The following is a 19,414-nucleotide window of genomic DNA, read 5'->3' as shown; positions in this document are numbered from 1 at the left end:
TTGATCTCAGCTTTCATTTGAAATTTTATGCCAAGTTTAGGCGTTTTATATTAGTACTTTCTGAAAAAATTTAAGGAGGGCTCTGTGAAGGCTTTAATTTGAGCAGAGGCAATGGAAACCAATTTGGTTAAAGGAAATTAGTGTACCACGAGTGCAGTTGTTTCGAGAAAGGTTGTCCTTGACCTAGAGATTTCCCCGAAATCTGTTGGTCAAGGGACCGTGACATGTAATTACTCACAATATCTTTAGAGGATATCGCGGGGTTATGGCGTTTTTTTTTTTCCCGACAACCTTCCTCGAAATTGCTGTGTAAACAAATAGCTGAACGGCGTTTGAACTGGTGCACACGGCTCGATGTGCGGACTTTCGATTTTGGTGTTGTTGTCGAAGTGCAGTCTAATAAGACTTTGTCCTAAAAATGGAAACAAATTTTACCGATAAAAACTCTACAGCTGAAATTTATTACGATGTAAAAGCTCTGGCAGATTAAAGCTGTTTCATAGGCTTGCAGAAACTTTCCGTACAGATTATCAGATCACGAATATGTACAGCTAAAGCAGTATTGTCATCCAAGCAATCGATTAAGCTGGGTAATGAAATGAGTTATCCAACAAAATGTGTTAGCTGATTGCTGTTATATACGATCTTCATTATCTTTCTTTCCTTAGTTTTTACGAACTCTTTCTTGGTTTCAACTTTTTTACAGGTGGATTTTACTCAGATACTCTTGGCTACCTGGCAGAAGGCTGTAAAAAATGTCCCAAAGGTTCCTATGTCGCTTACGACAAAAGGCCGGGAAAATCAGTTTTAGATTGCAAGACATGCCCCCTCGGTAAAGAAAATTATGTCAATTATATTGGTATAGTTCTAGACTGAATCATGATCATCTTCATGATTGTTTCTAAGTTAATATAGATTACGGTTGCTTCCTATTCTGTGTTGAGATTCGGACATGTGAACCAAAAAAAACAAAAAACAAAAAACGAAGTGTCAACCGTCGAAAAACAGAAATGTATTTGAAAAAGGAGATGAGAGTATTACCATTACTCTGGCGATTCTATTGCTAGCCTAATGACAAGCTCCCATTGATGCTGCAGCACGAGCCGCAAGACCTGCGAAATTCTATCCGGCGATTGGAGCGATTTTGTGAGACTTAGGTGGGGAGTTGAAATTTGAATAAGAGCCTCTCGTTTGCGTGCCATAACCTTTCCGAAACTCTCGTACGCTCGCATCGCTTTCCCGTTCGAAACACGTGGAATTTGCTGCTCGTGTCTCAGGAGCAATGAAAGCTTGCGAGCTGGCTACCTCCTTGATGATGAACGCAATAGTCTTGGGACACCTCAAGCACTTTAAGCACCGGAAAGAGGCGATCGTAGGAAATATTTGTATATCTTATGCCCCAAGTGCGTTCCTTCAATAATATTTAAAACAAACACACTATATAGCTATAGAAAGAGTCTGCTTCAAAATCTTTAACGCTTTCAGGAACGGAAAGTGACTTTTTCGCTGGATATCGTGCTTGTCAATGTTTGATAGAACACTATCGAACCCATCTATTTCACGGGTGTTACAAATGTAACCAGAAAAGTGGACTGATATGTCAGGATGATTATGCTTCATTGAAACGTGGTCATTGGTGGCACTGGCGTAACGAATCGTACAAATATCGCTACAAAGATTTCATAAAGAATCTCCTGGCGTCATTACCAGCTCTCGATGAATTCTCCGTGCAGTATCCTCATCCTATTCCGACGCCGTACAAGTGTCCAGTGGAAGACTCCTGCAAAGGTGGTTTGGACTCAGAATGCGCACTTGGATACGAGGGCCCTCTCTGTGCAGTTTGCAGCTCAGGATACTACAAGCAGTTAAAACCCTGCATTAAATGTCCTTCAAAGCCGTGGATTTTGGGACAGATGTCAGTGATTGCTACGATAGTATTTTTAATCATTGCTTTTGCCGTGTGGAAGAGAAGGCAGAAGAGTGGGAGGACAAGAGGACAGTTTTTAATAGACACAATCCTGTCCAAACTAAAAATCGTCATCGGCTTTTATCAGGTTACGCATGGCCTGCTCGAAGCATTTTCTTATATTAAATGGCCAGATTCGCTTCAGGATGTAGCAAAGTATTCGGGGATACTGCAAATGAATTTTCTTCAGGTTTCTCCCATTCACTGTCTTTCCTCAGGATTGTCGATGGACGCCTTCGGAGATCTGTCATTAATTCTTTCAATTAATGCCACTGTCATCGCCCTATCTTTTCTGGTTTATGGTTTTCGCAAGGTATGTATCATCAGAAACAGAAGCTTGGAAAATGAAGAAAGGCTGAATAAGATATCAGAGACCAAAGAACTTGTGTGCAGAAATTTGTTTTTCTTTCTATATGTTACTTACCTGAGTACTTGCACAAAGACAGCTAATGTTCTACCATTCGCGTGCAGGAAACTCTGCAAAGATGAAAATGAAGATTGGTGCAACGAATACCTAAAAGCCGACTACAGCATCAAGTGCCATGGACCAATGTATGGCCAATTCGAAATTGTTGCCTACATTTCAACTACTTACATCTTTGCATTACCAACCGCCTCATTCATCGCTCTCTGGAGACATCGAAAAGTACTACCGATATCAACATCTGGTGAACCGGCCTATGATTCAGAGGCAGTTGCAGGATTGCGCTTCCTTTTCGAAAACTATAAATCTCGTTCGTGGTATTGGGAACTGGTCGAAACGTCTCGCAAAATAATCCTCACATCAGTCCTCATCCTAGTGGGACAACAGAGCAGGTCGTACATTGGCCTGGCATGGGTCGTTGGTGGAATGTATGGAGTCCTTTTCTCCTGGATTAAACCCGTACAGGACTCGTTCGAGAACAGGTTGATGACGACGTCCCTCGCCGTCACCGTTGTGAATTTGGGTGTGGGAGCAGTGAGCAGGATTCCGGTTGAGAATGTTTCAAAGGATTTCGACATGAACACTGATACCCTGGCAATGAAGATCTTGATACTTGGAGCGAATTCTCTGGTCCTTGGTCTACTTGTTGGTAAGAAGTTCCACTTTCGGCTTTTTTAGATTGCCTAGCTGAGAGATGACTAACAATGGAAACGTCTCACTATTCATTTTTCTGTCATTTTTTTTTTTCTGGCTTAATCAATGATTAAAGTCTCTACGTAGCAAAGTGCTAGCCATGAAGCAGTTTGATAAGCCAAAATATAGACAAAGTAAAAACTAAATGCAAAATTAAAAAAAAAAATAGGAACAAGCAAATAAAACAAGACACGCCGAAAAGCTGACAAATTATCAACAGACAATAAGGTACTTCCGATCTCAAATTTCATTAACTTATAAAATTAAAAAAGTTGGACCAAGAGATCCGAAATGATAAATTGAGTTAGCTTCTTTCCCTTACTTTTTGAGTGGTAAAGCATGAAAAGTGATCATGATGTTGATATTTTTTCTAAACCTACAGCATTTTCCCCTTACTGGAGTGCAAATTACTTGGGGTTAGAAATAATGATAATATCAAATTTACAAATGATAAATGATAAAACAGTTAAAAATAGAATCTGAAAAGATATGAGTGGATTACTTACATTCAGTTTATGCTATTTTTTCCTCTATAGTCCAGTATTTGGTATATTTGCATCAGTACTTCAATGAATGGCGAAAAAACCCGCAATGGTCTTTCTCGTGCTGCCTAGCTCTGCTTCTTCCTCTAAATGACATGCAGGGAGACGTTCAAGGTGTGGTTGGTACGAATATCCTTGACACCCAGCTAGAAACAGGAATGATAGACAAACCGTCCATTGCTGATTGCGTTCAAGATAGCGGAGCTCTAAGTTTCGCTCTAGCTCCTGCAGAAGGCGAAGGCTATGATGTTGCTAAATTGGAATCACAGGAGCAAATCCATATTGGTACGAGTAAGCGTAGCCTGGTAAAATCTAATCGTGGGACACAAACGGACTTGTTTACGCCATCAGCGTATGCTGTAACTGCACAACAATCATTTCAAGACACGTATATGTAGTAGACATCTTGGTGAGTGGAAAGAATTGCTTATGAAAGTTAATGCATTTAATAACACAGGCAAGTTACATTACAAACAGCAAAATGAAGCAGCATGACCTTTTTCTACAACGATATTCCTTCTCAAGATGAATATTTCAAAAAACATAAGATTGGATGAATCCGTTATATTGTGATAAATCTCAAACCCAACCTAAACCTTTCCCGTTTGTGGTATCCAGAGATGTGAGGCAAAAGGGAGAAAAATGTTGATACTTTTTCACAATTTCGGTATTTATGTATTTTTATCGTTTTCATTTAGTAATGCGGATAGCCTTTTATTAGTCGATTATTCATTTTAAAGTTTTTTTTTCTTGTCGGGGTTTTAAAGAAAAATTCCAAACGATCAGTTATTATCCAAATTTATTGCCAGAGAGCGACCTACGTACACAATAATACACACGCAAAAATAATGGCAATACTGGATATAATTAATGTATTGATTCATTCACTTAGGGTTACACTGAGGTCGTTTAGATACCTATGCATCATCCCAACATAAACCTTTTTATTTTCTTATTTCTTTTTTCAGATTTCAAAACCCTACGCGGGAAAATACTGTGACCTGCAGTTCAACCAAGACGTAGTTTACTCCTTTGTCTCATGCTTATGTAATTTTCATCTCACTCACTATTTGCGCTCTGCAACAGCTTTTTGTAGACATACTATATCAATCCCCAGTTACACGGAAATTATAAAAAATTTAAGAACAAAGGAAAAAATGAGACACTCAAACAAACAAAAACATAAACAAAATGGAGTGGAGGTAGAAAATAAGTGCGGAACGTACAGAAGCATATTTAGTATTTAAGGTTTTGAGTTCGCATTCAATTATGTGTCACTTAACAAAAAGTCAGCATCGATTGTTTCAGTCAAGCTGATATTAATTGTACAGGGCGACTTTTAACTGCTATACTGTTAGTTATTGCCAGGAGGCGTTGCGTAGCAGAATGTGCAACTAATTACGATACAAATAAAATTAGTATTATAGCTGTAACTTGGGGACTCGTTTAGAGAGAATTCCTTTCCAGGGTAGGTTTTAAAAGAGAGAAATGTGAATATTGATCATGATAATAAAGGGAATTTAGCAGTGGTCATACTATAAATGAGGTGGCTCTTCTTGCCCACTGTTGCCAGATCAAGTTCGAATTTGAATTTTTGTGAGGGAGAAAAACCGGTGGCCTTGTAGAATAACTTTGAAATGAACCTTTACCCAACCCATACCCCGATTAGCTGATACAGACACCAATACTCTGGTCCAAGAAACCTACATTAAGCGGAAAATTGATTATTTGTTCATGCAAAATTTCGTTTCATCAAAGACAATGATATTCTTAGAACGGGTAGTAATGTTTAACATGGCTCTTTACGTTTACGTGCATGACTTAATCAATATCAAATTCCATTTCATGCCCTATCTTCAATTTTATCTTGCTCATTTCAGGTTCGATTGGGATGAAAGTTACCTCTATTATGAAACTATGAAATTCACTTTATCATTTTAATCTTGTTGGGCCCAGCTTAAAATCATATTCATAGTCAAATCAGCAGAATTTCTATTCATGATGGTATGAAGGTGCCCTAAAACTGACAAACTAAGAGAAAAAGATGACGCCATCGTGTGACAGAGACTAACAGCACAAGAAAACATGGACAAACGAATTTTCTGTTAACTACATATTTGAATCAGACACTTAAAAACACTTTTAAGAGAGCACAGAATTCAGAGTTCACCAATAGATAAGCAAAGCTCGAAAAAGTATCTTCAATTCCCGGGGCAAAAGTGAAACATATTGTTGTTAAGTAATTTTTCTCGCTCACCCATAGGTCAAATATGTTAGTTAAATATTGAGAGGCGATGCAAAATAACCAACCAATGGGAGGAAAGAGCAAAATGCCATGTCATAGGGGAAATTGAACAGCGATTGTCTCTTAAGTAAACAAAGTAATAGCTTGCTAAAGTGTTTGCGTGAGCTGAATTTCTATTGGCTGTAAAAAGACTGAAAAGCTCCAGGTGCAAAATTTCTCACCACAGTCTTTGTGAGTTCGGCATGCTTTAAATGAGTTTAAAGCGCTGTGAATTTAGGCCACCACACAGATGTTCTTTCGCTGCGTTCTTTACCATGTATTCTGTTGATACCTGGGTTCTATTCATAGTCCAATTCGCCATGATAGCAAGGACTGTAAGAACACAAGGTAAGTTTCAGTTATTCAAATATCTAGCACATGTAACAAAAGTTCAATTTCTGTCAGTGAAATTTGGCAGGTAGCCAGCAATCCATACGCCATGTAAAATAATCATTAACGCTGTGGAGATAGCAATTTAAAATTTTCTGCTTTGGCAAGTTCATAACTGCAAGGCTGTCTTTTTAAACATTGTAACCATAGTAAACAACAACGAAGAGGTCCTTATTCCGTCTCAGAGGTTAATTCAGTTCTCGATATATCAATAGCAGGCTCGAGTCCTTGGGTTGGGTCGTCTAAAATTATTAGAGACTTCAAGTTCCAGTTTTCATATAAATTCTCACTCATTGCATGAAAATGATGATATAAAAAACGAAAAAAATCAATTCAATTCAATTCACAATTTCCTTAACAGAGCTTACGTTAATGTCATTTGCATGTAGATGGATAAACGTTCACTTAATTGTTTATAACATATTTTCGGCTTTTTTATTGAACGATTGGGGATACCTTATCCACCCTCACTCATGCAGAATTTTCCGGAAATATCAGTAGTTTCAGACAGTAATTTCTTAAATGTTTCGCGTAGTGTTAACATTAACTTCAACTTTCACTCATTACTTTACTTCAAACCACGATAAATTTATCTCAATGTCAACAATCTATTGCTACCGTAGCAATACTTTAAAATTTAGATCGATAAAAAATAACTCAGCGTTTAATAAAAGCATTCAACTTCCTGAGGGTTTGTCCACCGTAAGGAACATCAAACATCGTGATGGAAATCAAGACAAGTTATCGTTTATTACATTTCAAATATGACTCATTTCTGTTTTCAAAGAATTCTCTGAAGCAGATCAATGTCGCACTTTGGAGTTCAGGCCTGAAAAAGAGTTTGATGGCAAACGCCTCGTGAACCACGTGATTCGCATCGTTGAAGTCACGGTGAGGGAGTTTTGTGAAACTATGTGTTATATGGAACCCGACTGTGTGAGCATTAACCTTGATAAACGAGCGGGTGGACGTGGAGTGTACAGATGTGAATTGAATAATGTTACCCATGAAGAACACGAAGACGAGTTAACGAATAATACAAGTTATTTTTATCATGCAGCTGAGGTATGTCCTTGTTTTAATAAGATTTTTGCCGCACCAAAACATTCTAGCACAACACTCCATCAGTGCACCACGTTTTCCTTCTGATTTTTGCCTGATTAAGACTCAGTGGTGTTTTTTAATATCCATAGCCAAGCTTAAAATGTGGTTTGGTTTGGTGAGTTGGTCTGTGCTATTCATCTGCATTTGTTTTTTTACCATAATGTCAATATGTTTGCAAGCCTAAAGAAAAAATGTCTGGGAAGTTATCAGGGATCCACTATTAACCTTCTTAAAAGTAAAAAAAAAAAAAAAGACTTCGATGATCCCCGCTTGTTTGCTACAAATGCTCCCGGATGTACAGCCAAATGATGGTGGTTATGATTGTGACAATGATGGATTTATTTTCTTTCAATGATAGAGTGCCTGTGCAAGAAACTCTTGCAAATACAATGCCGCTAGTCGAAGCGGTTATACCAACGTTGGATTTTACTGCTTGTGTCCCGCTGGATTTAGTGGTCGAACTTGTGAAAAAGGTAAACTTTGTATTTGCGACGATTCTTGAGGACATTCAATGGTGAGTGTCTTGGCAAGGGGGTGTGAAAGAATTTTTTTTCGCAAATGTGAAACGTAATTGATACTATACTACGCTTGTGTTGCACTTATGTCACCAACAAACGATACACTAAATAGACCAAACAACGAAAACTTTACAACAAAAACAGTGGATTTAGCCCTTTTCACATTCTATAGTTATTGAGTTGTCTTTTCTTATTTTTTTGGTGAGTGAAAATAAATGTGCGCACAAAGAATTATGTTAAAAAGAAATTTTGGGCTTACTTGTTTAGTGTAATGGTTTGTGGCCTTCGCTAGAGCCTCGTCGAAAAAATGATGCGAATGATGTCATGGAATCAGGGGGCTGCGCACAAAGAATGATTTTAACGAGAAAGTTTGGGCTCATTTGTTAGGTGAAATGGTTAGTGGCCATCACGAAAACCTCGTCGATTAAGGTCGAGATTAATTGGGATGTGAGAGGTTCGCATTTAACTCTTTGTATCATGTCTAAGTTGAAACGTGTTTTTTCCCTTCCGCTCCTACATTTTATCACCTATTCTAACTGCCTTGTCCAACCCCACCAAAAAAAATTCGCATGGAACTAAATGCTGCTAGTAATGAATTTTCCACTTTATTCTCCCGCGTCTTGACTTTTTCTACGTTTTGCTTTTACCTACTTTGGATTTAACTCAATCACTCGTCTGAGACTTAACCTAAAAAAATGATATGAGATGTAATAAAATAAAAAAAAAAAGAAAACTTACCATTTCCCTGTTCAGCAATGCCCGAGGCAGACAACACTGTCAACGAGGGTGTCGATTTACAGGTAACACGTAAATGAACAGATGAATAAACGAGCAAAATATTATGTTCTCCAAATCCATAACGGGTGGTATGATTGTCAAGCAAACACAAACATACCTACGGTTGCCATCTGATGATGATATGATAAAGGGTTACGAATCTGCAGTCCTAATTTATGTCCATTGAGACAAGGGGTCACAAAACTGTTTTTGTAAAGGTTAGTTTTTAAAAAGTGGAAAAATTAGCCCATTATTGCTGTATTGTCAACTTATTCTAGGACCCGCGACTTGCAAGGAAGTTCATGACAAGAAACAGTAAGTAAAACGAGTAAACTTTTATTTCGGACCTCGATAGTGCCAGGGACTAAACAGTGGTACATCACGGCCATGTAAGATGTCCCAACTATGATTTGAAAGCCCGAGGAACAGAGCTGTATAATGTTGTAATACAACTTTCATTAATTATCATCATTAATTACTTTGAATTAATAGAATACAAGAAAGTACTTTGGTTACGCTCCTTCTCGACTCTAAGCCACTCTCTGTTCTTTGTCAAGTGGGTGATTTTGGATGTGGAGATGGAGGGTGGACACCGGTAATGAAGATTGATGGCAATAAGGTTTGTGTACATCTCTTGTTGTTGTTTGTTTGTTTTTACTACTTTTGTATTTTCCAGGATCAATAGAGCAAAGAGTAATTTTGAATTAGTACAGAGTCCCTTTTTAGTACAATCCCTTTTTTTGATAAGATCCTGGAAGAGATCTGCAATGATAATGTCAACTAGATCAACTAAACAATGTTACCCTGCTTTTCGATTGCTCAGGCTTGTCAAGGTAATGGCTGTTATGAAGAAAAAACAAAACAAAAAAAACATTAATGAAATATTTCCTATTCTTTTTAAGAGAACCTTTCATTATAGCAGCTCTTACTGGACTGACAGAAACGAATACAACTCTCCTGGAGGGGAGACTGGGTTTGACGAAAATGAAATGAAATTACCCACCTACTGGAACACTTCGTTCTCAAGGATCTGTCTTGGTATGAAGATCGACCAACAGCTCAGGTTCATTGTCGTCAACAAGCAGGCCGACTCTTTGTACTCACTAATCGCTAATGGGAAATACCGCGAAACGTCACTGGGTCGCAACACTTGGAAGGAGATGCTTGGTGCAAATGCTTCTCTGCAGAAAAACTGCAACAAGGAAGGTTTCAATGTTGTTTGTCAGGCCACAGACTCCCCTAAAGCCAGGATTGGTATTGTTAGCAACCAACAGAACGACTGCAACACATGCAACTCAAGGATCGGCTTTGGTACAGGAGGAAAACCTGATGATTCAAACACGTGTGGCAATGAAGCAAACTTGAACCCGGATAATGGTGTGAAACACATCAAAGCGATGGGATACATTCTGGTACAATAACGAACATGTAGCAATAAGTTAAATTAGCGAAATACAGAAGAGCCTAATAAAAGCGGGGATAAGCCCGATGTATAAAAGATATCAGCAGGGGATTTTCGGGAACTTTAATCCAGGATGTTATTTGATCTGAGCCATGCAGTCATAGACTTTAAATAATTAATAATGGGGGGTAAGTTGCAAAGAGAATGAGGTGCTGTGTCGGTGGAAAAGTGTATCAAGATAATTCGGTTTCATCAAACGAATTGATAATGTAAATTGGCCACCGTAATGGTTTCTAAGCTGACGTTCCGAGCGTTGGCCCTTCGTCAAAACGAATGGAAGAAGGGTCAAAGCTCGAAAAGTTAGCTCACAAACCCTTTGCGGTGGTCAATTTACATCATCAACTCAGTTGATAAAACCAAGTTATTTTATACAAATAATGAAAGCTTCTTGTCATCTCGTGCTTAATATACCTTTATACAAACTCTGAGAGAATTGAAAGCTTATTGTAACTTCCGCCGATGTCTGATTCCTATTTTGACTCGGATGCAGAGCTATATAGTGGTAAGAGAAGGAGCCAATATAACGAATTCGTAGTCAACGATATCGAATCTCTGGACTGGTACCAGTCGATCGTAAGTGGCTATTATAAGTTCAATTTTAAGATTGGTTGTTTAAACATCAACAGCGTAATTAAAAAAAATCGACTAGGTCAAAGAGTTGATGAACAGAAATATGTTTGAAATTTTTTGTTTAGCCGAAGCAAAGCTCGACAGCACTGTTTCATCGCGCTCGAATTCACATCCAGGACTGGGCTGACAATAGGCTGGTAGACTTCTACAATCGATTATCTCTCCTAAACAGAATCAACGAACCGACAAGAGTAACTAAAACACATAAAAGTCTCATTGATGTGTTGTTAATTAATCACGCGGAATGTTACGCTACAAGTGGCTCTTTACACCTTGGACTGAGCGATTATGACTTAAACTTCACCATGCGAAAAAATAAGGCCAAAGCCGCGCCAGATCGAGCGTAGGAGAATAGAGAATTTTAACTTTTTAAACTCTTAGCCTTAGCTGACTTGAAAAGGGTTCCGTGGTCTTCGGCCTACACTTACGACAAAGTCAATGCTGTATGGGCTTATTGGCGAACAATTTTTAAAGTTGTTCTTGACCAGCACGTGCCCCTGAAAAAAGAGTGGATTCGTGGCGACAAATGACCGAGGATTGGAGAAACTGCATTGACAGCAAGGAAGCTGTCGCGGCGGTCGCTGCAGACCTGAGCAAAACTTTTGACGCGATTAACCACCGCCTTAGTGAAAGTGGAGGCCCATAGCTTCTCTTACATGCCTTGGAAATTATGTCCTCTTACCTGCTGGGCCACCAACAGTGTGTCAGTGTAAGTGTCAGTGTCAGTGTAGGTGGGTGCATGCTCTAACTTCAAATCAATTAAAACTGGTGTCCCTCAAGTTTCACTATTAGGACCGCTGCTCGTCAATATCTTTATTAATGAGTTGAATTCTTGGTACCTATGTACGGCGATAACACGACTGCCTATCTGTCAGATGTATCTCTTACCATCCTTGAATTTTCCATTAACAAAGATTTACAAACTCTTTCGTCGTGGTTTGATTCTAACCAATTAAAGTGAACAGTTCTACGACTAAAGCATTATCCGTCGAACCCTGTGACTATATTTATTCTTAACTTCTTAAATAATGTTCAAATGACCCTAAATTTAAAAAGAATTCTTTCTCTTATTTACTAACTGAGTTATGGAACAGTTTGCCCTCTCAATTACGTCTTTCAAGGAATGCAAATTACTTCAATTGAAGTAAATTGCAGAGTTGTAGCCACTTAGAACATGCCTTATAGTCTTGTTGTCACGTTTTTAGCTTATAGCTTTTTTCAGTTTATGATTTAGCTTTTTACATTTCATGTATTTATTGCTAGTTTTTATATTTACTGAGCTGTTTTAAGATGGAATTTTTTTATATGTTAACTTTAAAACAAATATGGGTAGCCGCAATAGGAAAAGAAATAACAATTTTCCCCCTGTCCGTAAGGACTTTACAGAACAGATCACCAAACATCACCAAACCGCCACCTGCTGTATTCGTTTACTTACAAATCAAAAAACAAAAAGCAAATAATGCAATGTACATTCTATTGATTAAAACTTTACGATGTCGATTTATCTAAACTTATATCTGCGTTGTATGATTTCATGCTTCTAGCGTTCGCTTAGACCGTACACGTTAAGCATCAGATCGTTTCAGAAGTAACAACTTTTACATTTTCTTCTGTGCTATAAAGGCACTTTGAGTAAAGTCCTAACTTAAAAAAGAGAGTACGGTCGCGAAAAACGTTTATGCGCTTAAAGCCCTTTTTTTGTACTGTGTAAATTTGGGAATCATAAACTTTTCGTTGATGCAAAAAAAAAAAAAAAAATGCGCATCAAGGATGAACATTTATACACTGTAGATCGACCAAGTGTAAGCGCATATGAATTATAAATTACAGGCATCAGCAAATGTGACCGCTATCTTTTCCAAAATACACAAAATTAACAGCTTCGACTGCTTTCAAAATCATGCATTCCGTTTGTGTCTGTGCTCCTTTATCGATCTTATGCTTTACGTTACCCAGGATTGTAACCGCACAAGGTAAATCTCAGTCTGATTCATATGTTTTACCTATCATAGGCTCCTTAACCCCAATTTTCTAATTTGGAGATGGTATTTCGGGTAGTAGTACAAATTTTTACTTCGTGAACGAGAACTTGACAAATGCGCCAGCAATTTTTGCAAATCCACAACAAAGTAGTCCGAAAAAAGAAAAAAAAATGGACGTTTCACTGTAAGAACGAAAGGACAAAGAGCAATTTCAGATATCCATGTATTGATGGCTTCTTTTTTTCCTCTGTATGATCGTATTCATTTTCCCTTTTCCTTCTCTTATGGGACAACGGGCGTGTAGTTCAAGTCAAGCATTTCACCCTAATCAATAAGTTTTACGTAACTAACATTATCTATCCGCTAATGAAGGCAGCAAAATCATTTCTCCACTTATACAAGGCGTCGATCCATAATGTTTACGCCGAATGGAAGGTTAAGGCCAGCTGACCCAAACTAAATCTTCTGACTTGTCTAAATCAAAACAGCAGCCAGAGAAAGACTGATAAACGGTAAAGGAGTGATATACAACTTGACTTGTATCTTCATAAAGTACACGTGATAGCTGGCTGTATAGCTCACTCCAGACGTGCATTGCCTGGTCGGCATGGAGATCGCATATATTCCATTGTTCCGAAAACACATGATCTCAACCCCATTGAAAAAATATCTATGAAGGAAAAAAAAGTTTTAAAAAAATTAATTAATCGTCTCTTTTCCCTCTCTCAAATCACCTCTGTTGACAGAAAAATATTGGTTTCAAAATAAATTTGTATAAGCAAAAGTGTTATTACGTTGGTTGACAAGCGGCCTAAAAACTGTCTGTAATTAATTTTAATTGTTCACAAAAAGTACCTAGATTGTTAAAACGTGATGTATTTGAATTGGACCAATCGATGGAACTTTCATTGATTTGATATCTAAATTCTCTCAAACAATGTGTTCGTAGTGAAAGGGTGAGCGCAATTTTAGTTCTACAACAAACATACGCTCTCGGTGAGTCTTTAAAGTCCGTTCATGGAAATTTGTACCGTAAATTGCACAGCAGAACCTGAAGGAATTCAATGAGAAAAAGCCGTATTAACTCCCCTCTTGTCTCGTTGGAGTGTCTCATTGAAATTTAGTTTTTGTGGAGGAAAGGCCACATTTCCATGCCATTGCAGCAAACAAACGAGCAAACTCTTACAACTTTAAAATAAAAAAAAATTGAATTTACTTACAACTACTTTCCTCGCTTTTTGCTTAATGATCAGAGGTAAATCGTCGTATATTAATTAATCCTTGATGAGAAATAACAACGCTTTCCTTAAGATCATTGACCATTTTTGAAAGAAACATTGTCGTGACGGTCCAATACGGACCTCCCGGCTGGCGAATAACATATATTTCTTCTATCTAAAAGCATTCTCTGAAGCAGGCTATTGTCGTACCCTGGAGTTCAGGCCTGAAAAAGCATTTGAAGGTAGACGCCTCATAAACCACGTCATTCGCGTCGTTGACGTTACGATGGAGGAATTTTGTGAAACGATGTGCTTTTTGGAACCCGATTGTGTCAGCTTGATCGTCGGGCTGATGTATATGGAAAGTATAAATGTGAATTGAATAATGTTACTCACGAAGGACACGAACACGAGTGGAGGGAAAACCCAAATCACTTTTACCACACAGCTGAGGTACGTGTAATATATTTTAAAGATTTTGCATATATTATGGTGAGCCATAATTGACACACACAAAAAGTGTACTTAAAAGGCAATAGATTTCGCAATAGTTGCCTGAAACAAATATTGCATTGCTCAAAATTTTATCACCAGTTTGATATTTAGTGTCGTAGAAATGTTAGGCTACAGGTTGTTCTATTCTAGTTTCTTGAGAACTCATTCTACAGTTGTTCCCGCTTAATTTTCAGCAAACTTGACCGATTTGAAAATAGCCAACTACTGTCAAGCTAGAATCTTTATTTTGCGAAGAAATCGCCGTAGTCTTCACATCCAAGGATAAGCTCGCTCTTGAATTACTAACACTCTCTTCTAACTTGCTGATTGCCGGTGGTCATAATTTTAGCAGTCATGGTTGTAATAATAATGATTTTCTTTTCGTGTCAGAGTTTTTGCGTGAAAAATTCTTGCATAAATATCGCCACTTGTCAAAGCGGTTTCACGGTCAGAGGACATCGGTGTGTTTGTCCAGCTGGATTAAAGGGTTATAATTGTGACGAAGGTAAATGACACTTGCGCTTTTGCTTTTTAGTATGAAAGCACTAATGAACTAAAGTAGACTTTTTAACCGAATTGGCCATTTGATATGCAGAAAACATGAAGATTAAGCAAGAATATATCTGGGAAATCATTTGTGTTCTACGGCGTTCATTGAGGACTTCAACATCGGAACCATGTCGATGTTTTGGTAAGATGCTCTTGCAAATGATAACGCTACAGAGAACTAGTTATCATACTTTACTTCCGAATTTGACAACTTTCACACAAACAGTAGAAATTGCTGTGATCAGAATTGCGTAAAGTTATGGACCAGACCATTTCGGTTGTTGAAACGAGGTCTTAAGCGACTTTATTCTAAAGTGAATCTGTTGTTGCCCCTTTTTCCTTTTTATCAACTAATTTATCCATGTATTCATTAATTTGTTTTACAGACATCGACGAATGTACTGAAAGCTTACATAACTGCAGCAGTTATGCTTTTTGCAACAATACTGAAGGGTCGTACAACTGCACGTGTAAACCTGGATACACTGGAAATGGGCGAGAATGCAGATTCGATTTTAATCTTTTACTTTAAAGAAAATTCAATTCTCATTTCTTTTGTATTTAAATATAAATCGGTAGTCGCCTTATCGTCGGTATCTTTCAATTTCCACAGGAACTATGACGTGCAAGGAAGCTCAGGAGAGAAAGATGTAAGTAAATAAAATCAACGTTCGTGAAGCGTTTTTAGGTTGATTGTTGAGGTCAGGAAGGATACTTAAAGAACATTGAGATATACGAAAGAGATCGATATATAACCTGCCATAACCAACTTGGTTAGCTGAGTCAAGATATGAGATGGTCACGTGCTAATTACTCTATTTTTAACTTGACTTCTTGTTTGCTTTCGTTACAAGCGCACGAGTATAAAGAGAAATAGTTCGAAATGGCTTGTTATTGAACTATCCTGATCCGTTTGGAGGGCTAGCCAGATTACAAGATTTGTTTCTTTCTTTTCCTCCACACGTATTAAAATAAGTACGTTTATCCTCTCCATTTTTTCGGGGGTGGTGGGGCGAGTGGGGACTAGAGGCCTATGGGTAATACACGAAGCAAGGCTACATATGATGATCTTTTCTCAAAGGAAGAAGTCTGTAAATTTTTCTGAGATAAAAAAAACATAAGACGAAATATTTTTATAATTACTCTAGACCTCTTTAAAATTTAATTTTAAATAAAAAGAGCAGACTTCAGTGGCGTGGTTACTCTCCTTATTGATTCAAGACAAGTCCCCGTTTTCTGTCATGTGGGTGATTTTGGATGTGGCGAAGGAGGATGGACACCTGTGATGAAGATTGATGGCAGCAAGGTTTTTTTATTGTGTTCTTTTTTCAATTCGAGTTCGTCGGATTGATCTTAATAAATGAGATAAAACGTTATAATTATATTCTAATTATTACTACCATTTGCCACGTTATCATTGTTATATATCATTTAAGTTATTCATTATTATTTATTGAGTTATTCACCTTCGTAAGTGTGAGACATTTGTCACTTGAGTGAAAAACACGACTGAACGAGTTTTCGTCCTTCTACAGGGAACCTTTCATTAAAGTAGCTCCTACTGGACTGATAGAAACGAGTACAACCCTCCTGGAGGGGAGACTGGGTTTGACGAACAGGAAACCAAGTTGGCCATCTACTGGAACGCATCTTTCTCTAAGATCTGTCTTGGCATGAAAATCAATGAACAGCTCAGGTTCATTGTTATCAACGAGCAGGCTGACTCTTTGTACTCACTGATCGCCGATGGGCAATACCGCGAAACCTCACTGCGTAGTGATACGTGGAAAACGCTTATTGGTGCAGCTGCTTCTTTGCAAAACAAATGTAACAAGGAAGGGTTCAATGCATTTTGTACGTTAGCATCGTCATCAAAAGCCAGGATTGGTATTGTCAGTAACCAGGAGGACGAGTGCTTAACGTGTGACTCAAGGATCGGATTTGGGACTGGAGGCTACCCAGATGATTCGAACGTGTGCGGTAACGTGGCAAAACACCATCCAGATAATGGAGTGAAATACATCAAAGCTATGGGATATATATTGGTGCAATAAAAAGGGTATGACTAAAAAAAAAAACAACAACAACAACAAAAGCAATCATTTACTTAGTCATCAAGATCTAGAAGATCGTTGGTTTCTTCGTTACTTAAGCCCTGGAAAAGTGCAGCTTGACGATGCAATCCAAGGCGTGAACGCACATCATTAATGTATCGCTGTGATTTCAACATGGGATCTCCTTTTGTTGTCATCTCCGCTAGAAAATTGCGCTCAGCCATGCACGCTAAACTCGGCAATCACTTGCTGCCGTTCAAAATGAATTTTTGAATTGCATAGGAAAGAAAATGCTGCGAATTTATATTGACAAAATTGTGAGGTTAATAAGCGTGACGTTGTGAGTGGAATGAACCGTTTTCCTCTCTCAATAAATTTTATTTATGAATTTCTCATTTTTTATTTGTTATTCGAGCCTTCTATTGTCGTAGAAGTTCATCACGTGACTTTGGCAGCAGACACAATCACACATTTTCTACCCATTATTTGACACGTCAAACAATAACTTTTGTTGCGCATGCGCAATAACTAGCGCTGTATTAACTGCCGAGGTCGATCAAAATGAATTCATATAATATCCACTAAACTTAAGTATTTGAACTCATTTTTGCAAAATTTCTTTTAGAGTTTGCTCGCACGTTTTCTGAATAGAAACACTCAGGGCACGTGCATTTGAAAACTGTTCCCATGGAATGGAAGTAATATTTTTGTTTTGATAATTTAAGGCATAAAAAACAGCCAAGAGGAGCGAAAAGGGATTAAAATTTTTTTTTCCTTGGTTCGCGCGAAAAATGATATAATAACTACATAATACTACTACTACTACTACTACTACTACAAATAATAATAATAATAAACAACTTACGACTGTGGTTAAAGTTCTTCATTTCCTCTGAGAAACAAAGCTTTTTCAAAGCTGTTGAATACGGGAAGTCTCTAACGGCACCAAACTAAACATTGTATGTTGGATGATTTGACAAGTTTTACTTAGCATGTTCTTTGCTCATGTTTCTGCGGAAAATTTGTGGTGCTACAGCTCAGAGAACACATCATAACTAAGTTTCTGAATTAATATTACAATGCTCTACGAAAATAAGCGACTCCTCATTTTTATTTCTGGATATAAAATTACATAAACATTGCTTAACCTCGGTAACGGTCATTTTGCACTTCAAGGTACAATTCATCCTAGTATAGGCCAATCGATTATAATCGATATGAGAATTAGTTTAAGATTGCCGATTGGTCACTGCCGACAGATTAAAGGAGAACTGATGTCCAAATTCATGTAATTTTTTTCACCGTGTATCGTACATTTATGTATGATGGAACAAATTTCCGTCATTTTTTTTTCCTCGAACGACAGTTTTCATCCAGAAAACGAAGGGTTTTTAGTGATAATTGGCTCGATATTTGACTGTGGTACGTCGGCTTAGAACACGAATGTCAGCGGTTCTTTTTGTAGCGTGTGACGTAGGTTATGGGGATGAAGGTAAACACGGCAAGAAATAGGCAAGTTGAATTCAGGACTGCGGCTTGCTCGCGGGAAAGAATTTGTGGTTTTCCAGGAGTAAAGATTGTGCAAGGTGAAGCAAAAAATGATTCAAGCGCCTCTAATATTAGAAAATTGGTCTTCTATCCAGGGATTGTGTAAGAGTAAAATATTTTTGCTTTCGTAACCCTATGTCTTTGAAACGTAGTTACGTGTCCAGATCATGAGCGGCGTATCTTTTATACTTGGATTGACCTCGATGTTTTCGGAATAGGGTCTCCACTTTAATTTTTCTTACATACTGGTAATTTAAGATATTTCATCTTCCATTCTGTTTCCCATATTTTGTTATTTACCTTTTTTAACATTAGTTTGCAACGCGTTTGTAGTCTGGATTTTGCAATGGCATATACGATAACGCACGCTGTTAGCAATGTCGCAAGAAGTCCAAAAGGAAATAAAATTTTGAAATTCGTGTTGAACTTTGGTTTATAAGTTCTTTATAATGGGTTAAATTCTTGGCTTACGCAAGAAAGAATGTACAAATACGGAAGCCCGAGTTGTTTGAGTTTATTCTTCTATCTGTTCTTGGCGGTTGAGTAGCTCTCGTTGCTATATTTACTTCGATTACTTTCGAGCTAAAAAATGGTATACTGCGCGGCGTTCGATTGTAACAACGACTCGAGGTACACAACTGGTATATCCTACCATTGCTTTCCGAGGGATGAAGCTCTACGATCACAGTGGCTGGCAAAGATCTCACGAGCGGATCTGGTCGTTTCGAAAAACTTCAGGTTGTGCTCAGAACATTTTACACCTGACTGCTACG

At 37.9% G+C, this 19,414-nt stretch overlaps 4 protein-coding genes across 5 annotated transcripts in view; all 4 read left to right on the top strand.

Annotated features, from left to right (window-relative positions):
• The window catches only part of LOC113678243 (uncharacterized), a 30,993-nt gene extending 25,935 nt beyond the window's left edge, over positions 1 to 5,058 (top strand). Inside the window, exons 33-36 of the mRNA XM_089213617.1 lie at positions 707 to 832; positions 1,486 to 3,039; positions 3,620 to 4,034; positions 4,594 to 5,058. Of these exons, the coding sequence (XP_089069743.1) occupies positions 707 to 832; positions 1,486 to 3,039; positions 3,620 to 4,023 (2,084 nt within the window). The 3' untranslated portion in view covers positions 4,024 to 4,034; positions 4,594 to 5,058. The remainder of the gene's footprint in view (positions 1 to 706; positions 833 to 1,485; positions 3,040 to 3,619; positions 4,035 to 4,593) is intronic.
• A 1,034-nt stretch (positions 5,059 to 6,092) lies between these two features.
• On the top strand, positions 6,093 to 10,815 carry LOC113678244 (putative skeletal organic matrix protein 5). 2 transcript variants are annotated; one of them, XM_089213091.1, is made up of 6 exons: positions 6,093 to 6,257; positions 7,087 to 7,364; positions 7,762 to 7,876; positions 8,977 to 9,013; positions 9,191 to 9,317; positions 9,601 to 10,815. In XM_089213091.1, the coding sequence occupies exons 1-6, from the start codon at positions 6,122 to 6,124 to the stop codon at positions 10,117 to 10,119; spliced, it is 1,212 nt and encodes a 403-aa protein (XP_089069217.1). In that variant the 5' UTR covers positions 6,093 to 6,121; the 3' UTR covers positions 10,120 to 10,815. The 2 variants fall into 2 exon arrangements, with proteins under 2 accessions (XP_089069217.1, XP_089069218.1); XM_089213092.1 differs by lacking the exons at positions 6,093 to 6,257; positions 7,087 to 7,364; positions 7,762 to 7,876 and having other exon boundaries at positions 8,505 to 9,317.
• LOC113678245 (uncharacterized) lies at positions 10,620 to 15,577 on the top strand. The gene is made up of 4 exons (XM_089213616.1): positions 10,620 to 10,733; positions 14,332 to 14,448; positions 14,881 to 14,995; positions 15,426 to 15,577. The coding sequence occupies exons 1-4, from the start codon at positions 10,620 to 10,622 to the stop codon at positions 15,569 to 15,571; spliced, it is 492 nt and encodes a 163-aa protein (XP_089069742.1). The 3' UTR covers positions 15,572 to 15,577.
• Positions 15,578 to 15,640: 63 nt separating this feature from the next.
• On the top strand, positions 15,641 to 17,488 carry LOC149042573 (uncharacterized). Its single transcript, XM_089213127.1, has 2 exons — positions 15,641 to 16,345; positions 16,575 to 17,488. Exon 2 carries the CDS (start codon positions 16,713 to 16,715, stop codon positions 17,091 to 17,093), a length of 381 nt encoding a protein of 126 aa, XP_089069253.1. The 5' UTR covers positions 15,641 to 16,345; positions 16,575 to 16,712; the 3' UTR covers positions 17,094 to 17,488.
• The last annotated feature ends 1,926 nt before the right edge of the window (positions 17,489 to 19,414 follow it).

This window comes from Pocillopora damicornis, chromosome 7 (genome assembly GCF_964200805.1).
Source record: "Pocillopora damicornis chromosome 7, jaPocDami1.2, whole genome shotgun sequence".
Taxonomy (NCBI): domain Eukaryota; kingdom Metazoa; phylum Cnidaria; class Anthozoa; order Scleractinia; family Pocilloporidae; genus Pocillopora; species Pocillopora damicornis.
This window is presented reverse-complemented; position numbering and strand designations above follow the sequence as displayed.

What these genes read in the sequence shown, in the direction of transcription:
- LOC113678244 (XM_089213091.1), top strand. Translation starts at nt 6,122, where the DNA reads ATGAGTTTAAAGCGCTGTGAATTTAGGCCACCACACAGATGTTCTTTC. An exon ending in AAGGACTGTAAGAACACAAG is followed by an intron (nt 6,258 to 7,086) that starts GTAAGTTTCAGT and finishes CTGTTTTCAAAG; the next exon opens with AATTCTCTGAAGCAGATCAA. An exon ending in TGGTCGAACTTGTGAAAAAG is followed by an intron (nt 7,877 to 8,976) that starts GTAAACTTTGTA and finishes AACTTATTCTAG; the next exon opens with GACCCGCGACTTGCAAGGAA.
- LOC149042573 (XM_089213127.1), top strand. Translation starts at nt 16,713, where the DNA reads ATGAAAATCAATGAACAGCTCAGGTTCATTGTTATCAACGAGCAGGCT.
- LOC113678245 (XM_089213616.1), top strand. Translation starts at nt 10,620, where the DNA reads ATGTCTGATTCCTATTTTGACTCGGATGCAGAGCTATATAGTGGTAAG. An exon ending in TGGACTGGTACCAGTCGATC is followed by an intron (nt 10,734 to 14,331) that starts GTAAGTGGCTAT and finishes CGATTGTGTCAG; the next exon opens with CTTGATCGTCGGGCTGATGT. An exon ending in GGGTTATAATTGTGACGAAG is followed by an intron (nt 14,996 to 15,425) that starts GTAAATGACACT and finishes TTTGTTTTACAG; the next exon opens with ACATCGACGAATGTACTGAA.